General features: G+C 42.3%; 1 protein-coding gene across 1 annotated transcript; it reads left to right on the plus strand.

The window, feature by feature from the left end:
- The first annotated feature begins 200 nt into the window (after window positions 1-200).
- On the plus strand, window positions 201-4,388 carry LOC111388938 (UDP-glucuronic acid decarboxylase 1-like). The gene is made up of 7 exons (XM_023013768.1): window positions 201-1,095; window positions 1,575-1,722; window positions 1,824-1,903; window positions 2,883-2,966; window positions 3,094-3,168; window positions 3,779-3,871; window positions 3,955-4,388. Exons 1-7 carry the CDS (start codon window positions 445-447, stop codon window positions 4,162-4,164), a joined length of 1,341 nt encoding a protein of 446 aa, XP_022869536.1. The 5' UTR covers window positions 201-444; the 3' UTR covers window positions 4,165-4,388.
- The last annotated feature ends 6,763 nt before the right edge of the window (window positions 4,389-11,151 follow it).

Genomic DNA, 11,151 nt, shown 5'->3' on the forward strand with positions numbered 1-11,151 from the left:
TTCACTAGGCTCTTTAACAAATTCCCCCTAAAATTAAAGGAAAAATCTGTATTAATTAAATTAATAATTTGTAATTAGCACCTGATTAATGAATTTTAAACCTAGCCCCTTGTTTTGAATTGTATACTTGAGATGTAGGTTGTTGGGTAATTTTCCCAAACATAATTATTAGATCCGTTTTCAGTTTCGTTTAGAATTTTTTCCGTTCTTATTTTATTTAACAAATTCTAAAAAAAAATAATTTAAAAGGGTTGAAAATTTAGTTGTGATAAGTGATAACATTTTTCTGAATCGAACAGTTACAGTACAATACGATGCAAGAAAGCTTCACCAGATTCACACTCCTTTGTTCTCAACCAATGCAGTTAACAAATTCTCCCCAAATGATCTGAATTTTCAGCTTTTCCTTAATCGAATCTGTTTACAAATTCGTAATCAAACGCCATGAAGCAATTGCAAAGGCAATCAGGAACACGAAGAGATGAAGATATTCCCATATCCCAAACCTCACTTTACTCTCCTAAAGCCTTGAAACACCCCAAATCCCTCTCCAGATCCATCAGTTATCTCCTCAAAGAACAGCGCCTTCTGTTTATTCTTGTGGGTATTCTCATTGGCTCCACCTTCTTCATTCTCCAGCCTTCCCTCTACGACCTTTCATCGGGAACTCACAATCACCTGATTGCCAGATCGAATTCATTTGCTGGGAATCGTGAGTCAATTACTTACTATGATCACAATGGGGTGATGGAAACTAACAGTGTCGAGAATAAGAATAATTATAAGTACCATAATGGGGGGAGAGTGCCGGTGGGGATAGGAAGGAAGCGGAAGAGGATTGTGGTGACTGGCGGGGCCGGGTTCGTTGGCAGTCATTTGGTGGATAAGTTGATTGCTAGAGGCGATGATGTGATTGTCATTGATAATTTTTTCACTGGAAGGAAAGAGAATGTGGTGCATTTGTTCGGGAATCCGAGGTTCGAGCTGATAAGGCATGACGTTGTAGAGCCAATTTTATTGGAGGTCGATCAGATCTACCACTTGGCTTGCCCTGCTTCTCCGGTTCATTACAAGTATAACCCCGTCAAGAATATTATATCCTTAAACCTATGGTTCTTATGAATAATAATCATTATCACCTGTCACTGGCACACACTTACTGTTTTTATGTGTTTGGGCGTGCAGAGTATGAATAATTGCGTTAATGGTTATTCCATAAAAAGATACTTTATTAGCGCATGAAGGTGAATCTATATGTATGCTGAATATGAATTTAGGTTTTCTGTGCATGCATGAATGTATATATAATTTTTAGGTTGTTTTACTGCCATGGTTTGGCATCATATAATTAAATTGGTTCTCTGTGTGTACACAAATGCAAGTTAGGCTGCTTTCTTGTGCGCGCTTGTGGGCATGATAAGTTTCTCTTATTGTTATACTTACACATGTCAATTTTAATATGTTTGTTGGGTTCTCGTAAGAAATTTTGGATATACACAAACGCACGCCAGCATGTACTGCGGTCATGTTATTTATCATTGGAATTTGAATTGAGATCCTTGACATGTGATCACAAGACAAATGTGATGGGTACCCTTAATATGTTGGGCCTTGCAAAAAGAATTGGTGCGAGGTTCCTTCTTACTAGTACAAGTGAGGTTTATGGTGATCCTCTTGAGCATCCACAGAAAGAGACGTACTGCGGACATGTGAATGCAATTGGTGAGTCTTGAGTGACAATCTTCTGAATTTTGATGTGTTTGTTGATTGGTAATTATTTGCTTTTGTGGGAAGCTTATGATCGATTAATTTCAAGTAACTAGGTGTACGGAGTTGCTATGATGAGGGGAAACGAACGGCTGAAACATTGACTATGGATTATCATCGTGGTGCCGGTATTGAGGTAATAAATTTACTCTGTAATATGACTTCTTGATTTTGAGCTTGCTGTCTCAACAATCTGGCTGTCGTAATATCACATCTGATGAATAAAAAGCATGGGCTTTTCCTGTTTTTCAATATTTTTTATTTGTCTTTCTTGACAAACTGAAGTCAAGATAAAAATTCTAGCCCCTCTTCTGGAAGGAAGTCTCACCCATGTACACGGAATTGCAAGCTGCTGTATATTATTGGCTATTCCGTGGTCTAATTGATGGAAAGACAGCCAAGCAGAGTGTCATGGATTTGGACTTGAATTTTGATGTATATTATCACATCTATGGGACTAAAATCTTTTTCTTGGCCACTTGATAGTAAATTTTATTCTGTTTTTACTCCTTACTGCTTCGGATTTGATCAGCCTCCAAGATCATCTTGCCATACAATAAAATAAAATAAAAATAAATAAAAAAAGTGACCTTTTGTTTCTCATATAATTTTTTTGTAGAAAAGGGTAGGATGGCTTAATTGGTGTTGCACTAGGTATTCAATTCTAGCAGGAAATCTTGTTCTGTTTTGGTTCACATTCTTCATAAATTTTCCTTGAAAGATAAGAGTATAATGTGGTTCCATTTAATAAATATAATCCTAGTGGCTTTTCTAAAAGCAAGCTGGGAATTGCTTGAAGTTCATCATGTATAAGAACAGGCTTTATTTTCAGTCGCTTATTATTTTTAATTAAGAAGTTTTGGTTTCAGTAGTCATCCAAATAATATGAGAATTCAGGAATTTTTAGTCATCATAGTTTCGACTACATCATGTCATCTCAAGATTCTAGCATGTGAATTCTAGTTGCTTGCTTAATAGCTTCTTGTTATGACACAATAACATTTGTGATGGAGATCAGTTCCTGTACCAAAATGCAGATCCCGTCTACTTGTGCGACTTGTTCCAATCTGGGTTAAGCTATTGTTATGACTAATCATCCCTCTCTTCCTATCCAGGTGCGCATTGCACGTATATTTAACACATATGGACCTCGCATGTGTCTAGATGATGGCCGTGTTGTCAGCAACTTCGTTTCACAGGTTCATCATCTCTATTGCTATTCTCGAAAAAATAATTAAGATCAATCAAGTAGTTACACTATTAGATAACCTTTATAGGGGTCTTATATCCATAAGAGATTCTTATTACTGCTGCTATGTTGTGCAGGTTATACGTAAGCAACCTATGACAGTGTATGGTGATGGAAAGCAAACAAGGAGCTTCCAATATGTTTCTGACTTGGTATGTCATGTTATTATTTTAAAACGGAATGTAATGTGCCTTGCTGGTACCACCTTAATTACTCGGGGGCCTCTTTTTTATAACAATGCAAGTCTGCTTTAACTGGGAATACTCTTGTCCGAGAAAGGTAGCAGAAATCATGCATTGCCTAGCTGGTAACTAGTCTTTGGTCAGGTGGTGTTGCACATGCCCACGTGATTGGTTGAATCTTAATTAGATCTAATTATTTATTAAATTTCTGAGTTGCGATGAAACATGACTTCTGAGGATGAGAGCTAAATTATTTTAGGCATCTGTGGGATGAAAATTATGCAGAGTTGCTATAGGCTTTTGCTTCAACATTAATATATCTTGCAATGTACTTGAATATTCAAACGAGCAGTTAATTGGGCCAAATTGTACCTTCTTCAATCTCTCCCCTCATGTGTCTTATATCCTATGAGTCTACATACGCAGACACAAACTTCTCATAGAATTGAGTTTATTTTGGGTGATGATATTAATGATTATTTTCAGAAGCTGTACTGCAAAAATCAGAAGGTTGGCAATATTCACTTTGCATGAATAAATGATGTTAACAATGGTACCATATGTATTTTCCTGATGGCAGGTTGATGGACTAGTGGCATTGATGGAAAACGAGCACGTGGGGCCATTTAACTTGGGTAACCCGGGAGAATTCACTATGTTAGAGCTTGCAGAGGTTTGTCCTACATAAATGTTTGATCTCCATTGTAGGTACTGGTCTGGATGCACGAGTAAGCTTATTTCACCCTGAAATAACAGGTTGTGAAAGAAACCATTGATCCAGGTGCAAAGATTGAATTCAAACCTAACACTGCCGACGATCCTCATAAGCGGAAGCCAGATATCAGTAAAGCAAAGGAGCTTCTGAACTGGGAGCCGAAGATTTCCTTGCACAAGGGTTTGCCTCTCATGGTCACTGATTTTCAAAATCGCATCTTGAACGAAGATGAAGGGAAGGGAAACAAATAAGAACACGGCATAAATAACATGTATAGAATGAGAACGTGTTGTGTATGTTTTTTTTATTCATTTTTCATATTGCATTGGTATCTTTATTTTTATTTTTTTTTACTTCTTTGAAATCTTAGAAATATGCCACCCCATAACAAGTGGCTATACCTTACCCACTGTAAGAACTGATAATTTGTCTTTAATATGAATACGGTTTTGGGCAAGTAGTATTATGGTGTATTCATCAGAACAGGTTAGAATCTTCATATATGTTGAATCTTTGTTAAGCTTTTTTCCGGCTACTTTTCCTTTGAGTTCAAACATTTTGATGAGTTTTACTCTTGGACTCGTCAATATTTGTAGGTTTAATTTAAAATATTGTTCAATCTTACACACCAAATTTGTTATATCAGAATATAAAGCGAACGCACTTTGTGATGCAAATCAAACCTTGTTACCTACATTATAATCAATTCCAATGTTGACTCATTTTCAAGATTTGTTTCTCTCAAGAGTTTGATAGAATATAAACATTACGTAAAACATCTCCCCTCTTTATTTCCTAACTCTAATATGAATAATGATATCAGTGAATGTTACATAGTGATGCTACCAAAAAATCGTACCTGATATATCTCGAACTGAATGTTGAACTCCGAACTTAGATGAACACAAACGGTCTTCTAATACCTGAAACAAAGGCAACGAGGTGTGTTCTCGTCGTCCCTCTGATGCTCAAGTCAGAAAGAGAATTTAGTGTGTAAGGCTATGAATTTGATAATAAAGAGAACGTACCTGAATAATAGGCCTTGTTTCATGTGTTTATAGACGTTGGTGGTAGAGTCATAGAAGAATTAAATCACGTATGATCCTTATCCTCATAGGGTAACGTATTTGTGTTGCAACTGAAGTGTTGTATTTTAGTTTGAGTTAAAATGCTATGAGCCAATAATAACATGTTTAAAGAGAACTAGGAACTATGGTTTAATTAGAGCTAGTACTTCCCTAGGTCGCTGGGAAGGATAGAATCAAGGGGTCTTAAGCCTGACACCGACAAAGGGTACAAGCTCGACCTAAAGACCCTGACCTCAGATCTTACAGTTTTGGGGAAAGTTGAGGTCGGGCCAAATAGGTCGAGTTCGAGTGTTATTAGGTTTTGGGGATCATCACATAGTATTTTCATCAGAGCAAACACATGGTGGGCACAAGAAGTCACATTTTTAGACAGATCGACTTGAACTTGTGACGAGCTTGAACCGAGTCTAGATGAAGTCGGGTCAGTCTGAGTGGGTCCATTTGACCATCTTGCTTCTCAAAGTACACTGCACTCCTTTGTTCACCATCTATGGAACTCTTCTGCCCCATCTCTTCATTCTAATACCTCAACCTTAACATCTCAATTCTCACACCAATAATCTTCCCTTCATCTCTCTCTATCCTTTTACATTGTAAAAAAATTGAAGGAGGAGATCTATTCTGTGCATCTCAAGTTGCAACATTCGTATGTTCAAGTAGTATGGAAGAAGCCTTATCTTCTTCTTCGATCAATCACCTTGGCCTGGGGAGTGTCGAAGCCACAGACCGGTACAATCCCATCGTCAAAGACTCGAGAATTTCCAGCAGCCACCTATTAGACCCAAGCCATGCAAAAAAACACCACAAGAAGAACCTGAAGAACTCTTTAGAGGAGAATGCTGAAGAAAAGAAGTACTTGAAACCAAATGATCATAATATAAAAAGTAGTAGTTTGGAGAACTCTTTAGAGGAGAATGCTGAAGAAGAAAAGAAGAAGTGCTTGAAGCCAAATGATCAGAAAATAAAAAGCTGTAATTTGGAAACAAATGATGATAATAAGTGTTACGCCTCTATCTGAACCGCCTCGGAATGCCCACCACCACACATTTCGACCTGATAGACACCCATCCGAAGTGTTTCCGAAGTGATCTCACCATCAGAGAAGTCAAAGACCCCAAGTGGTTAGCCAGTTTATGGCTCAACCTCGAGTTGTGAACTGACCGAAGCACCCTCGCCCCTGAGGCCGAGGCGAAGTGGACCTCTGTCAGAAGATCCGCCACCAATTTCAGAAAGTGATTTTTGCCAAGATCTTCTCTGCACCTAAGGTTTAAATTGATTTGACGTCTCCATGAGGCTAGTTGATGTGAGTTATCAACTTTATGTCAACTCAACTCGGGAGAAACAAACTGTCCGCCCACTCTACAGACGCGGCTGATTGACGCCTATGAGCGGACGCCTCATACCGTCAGACGTATACACGTGTCCCACATCCAACGGTTCATCCCACCTATAAATACCCAAGGTTTAGCAAGAGGCAAAGATAATGAAACTCTTACTACATAGCACTCCATAGCAAGTTTATATATTTTCTCCTCCCCCTTAGTGTTTTTGGCACAACCTCTTGGTATTGTTCCGATCACCCGAACCTGACTTGACCGTCGGAGTGTATACGGCCGCCACCATCCTTGTTGGTCCCGATCGTGTGCGTTTGTCCGTGCGTTGATTGTGCACAGGGAAGAATACGTGGAGTAGCTATCGGTTGGCCACGTGGAATGTCCAATTTTCGAGGTCAACAAATTGACGTCGTCTGTGGGAAACACTTCCCGTTTAAAGTTCTGCATTCTCCACCAGAGAAGTTACCGAAAAACTAGCGACTAACCCTGAAAAGGGCACGTTCTTGAAAAAGAACAAAGTCGAGTTACAATCCAAGTTCTCACCACCCTTGTAAAAGGAGATAGAATGAGCTATAGTCATGAAGACGACAATCCCATGAGAGAGACTTCTGAAAAAGAGGTGCTCCATAACAATGTTACTCATCAGAGACCCCATCACCGGAGGCGCCGAGGTGGAAGAACAGCCATGCTCACTGAAGGAATGACTCAAATAGCTGCGGGTATGAAAGACATCGCAGCTCAGAATATGGCAATGCATGAACTCCTTATGTGAGCCCGAGGTCACTCGGGCTCTCAAATGCCCCAAGGATCTTACCCAGTGTAGGAATCCCCAGTATCTCATTCCCGAGGTCATACTAGTCAGCACAGAGAATGCCCCCTCGAAAGAGAAGTGGGCGCCGATGCCACATCTTATGTGCAAGGAAGCCAGCCATCAGAACCCCACTTGGGGGATAACTTCCCTCAAGAATATGAAGAACAGAGATCCGTAAGTGTCTTCGACTGGATAGGGGAGGATTCTAGCAATAGGGTCCGCCCAGTGAGAAGATCAGTTCGATCAGATCAGGAACAAGAATATGCCCCTCCTCCTCCTAGAAATAGGAGGGACAGGAGGAACCTAGTTGATTGGGAGAGTCGAGGAGGGGCACCTCCACCTCCCAAGAACATTCAAGATGATGAAGGGTTAGATGGGCTCTGTCGATCTTAGAAGATTGACGATGATGATGATAACCTCCCTTTCTCAAGGGAGATCCGAAACTTCCCAATGCCAGCAAATTTCATGCCCTTTAAGATCCCCAAGTATAAAGGAAAGGGGGACCCGGAGAAGCACCTCACCAAATACATGACACAGATGAGCCTAAGGGGAGCCTCCCCGCTTTGAAATGCAGAGCCTTCCATTTAACACTAGGCAGAGCCGTCGAAGTGTGGTACAGCAGGCTTCTTCCCCTAAAAATTAGAAGTTGGCCAGATTTGAAGAAAGCATTCTTGAACTAATACCTCTCACACAGAGAAGGAGAGACACCAGTGCAACGCCTACAAGATATGAGGCAGGCCCCTGGGGAGATGCTGAAAAGCTATCTCGCCAGGTTTACAGACGAAATCACCTACTGTGAACATGTCACTAACAGAGAAACCCTTTCAGCCCTGAAAGGCGGGCTCAATATGAACACTTTGTTCTGGAGGGACGTGCGCAGTAAGAATCCCTCCACCTATGACGAACTGGTGGAAATGATGAGAGTGAAAATTGTGAGTGAAGAAATGATTGATCACCGAAATCGTGCAGCGCAGGGACTCCCTCGACCTCAGAGGCAGGTAGGTCGAGGACCCGCAGTACACCTTATTACTCAGCAATGGACTCAGGTAGGTCACATAATAGCTCCCACCTCTGGACAGGCACCGGCTTCTGCCACGCTAAATGCAACGCCGGTATTGGCATATGAAAATGCTCCTGGCGAAGCAGGGCCATCTGGAAGAACTGATAGCAAGAAAAAGAAGAAGAAACGATCAAACAGACCCTTGGAAGGAGCAAGGTTTTGCACTTTCCATAAACTGTATGGCATGACACCAATGAATGTAGAGACGCTCCTCGACGCTCAGACCAGACCGACCCACATCTCTCCAGAAAGAATGATCGAAGGCACAGAGAGCAGTCACCCCGGAGAAGAGAATCTCGGGACCAAGGAGAGTTCAAATAGAGAGATCAGGCCCCATTTGCTGGGGGCCAAGTTATCAGGGAAATCGACACTATCATTGGGGGACCTCACGTCGGCAGCAACATAAGAAATGCCCAAAGGAATTATACAAAGGAAGCGAAGGACCCACCAATGATCACTTACATTGTGAACGAGTTCCAAGAGCCCAACAGGATGGCCCCAATTACATTCTCCCAGGAAGATGCGCATGGAGTTCACCATCTCCATTGCGACGCACTGGTTGTGAGAGCCGTAGTGGCCAGAAATGGGTCAAATGCATGCTCGTAGACAGTGGAAGTTCGGTGAACATATTGTTCGACTCCACCTTTGACAAAATGCAGATTGAACATGGGTTGATTCCCATGACCGACCCACTATTTGGATTCAATGGAGACAGTATCATTCTACGAGGGCGGATCACTCTATCCGTCGAGATGGGTTCAGTACCCCTAGTGGCCCAATACTTCATGAAATTCTTAGTGGTGGACCACAGATCGGCCTATCATGGGGTATTGGACAGACCCGCATTGAAAGATCTTTGGGCCGTCACATCCATCCACTACTTGTGCATGAAATTTCCAACTGATCATGGGATTGTGATGGTTCGAGGCGACCAGATGGGCTCCAGGGCATGCTACTTGAACTCGCTGCGAAAGTCGGAGCCCCGAACTATTAATGTAATCATAACTAAAGTTCCCACTGAAACCAGTACAGAGGTGGAAATGCTCGATGCCCCTGAACAAGGGCATACCTCTGAGTAAGAGGAAGACGTCAACATGGAAGAGGCCCCTGAACAAGGGCACCCTCTTGATGAGTTAGATCCCCGAATAATTGACTCTGAACCAAATGCGACCCCAATGGAAGAATTGGAGACTTTCTTCGTCAACCCAGAAGACCCCCGTCAGGTCTTGCGTATAGGGAAGGCATTGTCCCCTGAAGTAAAAGTAGAGATGATAAGCTTCTTGAAAAGGAACTTGGATGTCTTCGCATGGAAGCATGAAGATATGGTGGGAATAGATCCGAGGATCAGTTGCCATCACCTTAACATCAACCCCTCTTATACCCCCCATAGACAGAAGAGACGTGCCCTCAATTCGAAAAGGTACGAGGCACTGAAATACAAAGTGAGCAAGCTTAGTCGAAGTGGCTTCATAAGGGAAGCCATCTACCCGAAGTGGATATCCAACCCGGTTCTGGTGAAAAAGCCCAGCGGGAAGTGGAGGGTGTGCGTAGACTTCACAAACCTGAATAAGGCATGCCCTAAAGATAGCTTTCCACTTCCAAGAATAGACCAACTTGTGGATTCCACTGCTGGACATAAACTACTGAGCTTCATGGATGTATACTCAGGGTATAACCAGATACCCATGTTCCGACCTGATGAGGAAGCTACATCGTTCATTACGGATAGAGGTTTGTATTGCTACAAAGTCATGCCCTTTGTATTGAAGAATGCCGGAGCTACATATCAGAGATTGGTCAACATGATGTTTGCCGAACTCATTGGCAAAACCATGGAAGTCTACGTGGACGACATGCTAGTCAAAAGCCTTCAGGCAGCCGAACACGTAAGTCACCTCGATCAAACTTTTCAGATACTTAGAAAGTATAATATGAAATTGAATCCCCTCAAGTGCACCTTTGGAGTGGCATCGGGTTAGTTCTTGGTGTATATTGTCAATCAAAAAGGAATTGAAGCAAATTCAGTGAAAATAATGGCCTTGCTAGAGATGAAGTCACCTCGAAAACCCAAGGAGGTCCAAAGCCTCAATGGTTGGATAGCCGCACTCAGTTGCTTCATCTCTAGGGCCACAGATAAAAGCTTGCCTTTCTTCAATGTGCTGAAACAAGGAAAGAAATTCCAATAGACTTCGGAATGTGAAGAAGCCTTCCAAGCGCTGAAAAAGCACCTCGAAGAGGCGCCCCTCTTGTTAAAATCTCAACTGGATGAGACACTACTGCTGTACTTAGTGGTTTCGGACGTGGCGATCAGCGCCGTCCTAGTCAGAGAAGAAAGTAAGCGCCAGTTGCCAGTGTACTACGTCAGCAAAGCACTTCTCCCAGCTCAAACACGCTACCCAGACATGGAGAAGCTGGCACTCGCCCTTATCACATCCTCAAGAAAACTGAGGCCGTATTTCCAAGTCCACTCAATTCAAGTTCTCACCAACTCCCCACTAAAGCAGGTGATGCAAAAAAATAGACGCATTAGGATGCCTGCTAAAATGGGCAATCGAGCTCAGTGAGTTCGATCTAACGTTCCGACCTCGACACGCTATCAAGGGCCAGGCCCTTGTTGATTTTATGGTTGAGTTTGCCAAAGCCCCAGAAATGGAGGCGATAATGGAACCAGCCGAGCCCCCCACATGGAAACTGTTCGTAGATGGGTCCTCAGGAGAGACTGGCTCTGGGACAAGGATTGTATTGGAAAGCCCCGAAGGCCACAAGCTAAATTGTGCAGTAAGGTTCGGCTTCAAAGCCTCGAGCAACGCTGCTAAATACGAGGCCCTTCTGGCAGGTCTTAGACTTGCTAAGGAGATGCGGATCAGAAGGCTCCTGGTGAGCAGTGACTCTCAACTTATAGTGAACCAGGTCAATGGAAACTTTGCAGCCAAAGATGGTAGCAT

This window comes from Olea europaea, unplaced genomic scaffold (assembly GCF_002742605.1).
Source record: "Olea europaea var. sylvestris unplaced genomic scaffold, O_europaea_v1 scaffold537, whole genome shotgun sequence".
NCBI lineage: Eukaryota > Viridiplantae > Streptophyta > Magnoliopsida > Lamiales > Oleaceae > Olea > Olea europaea.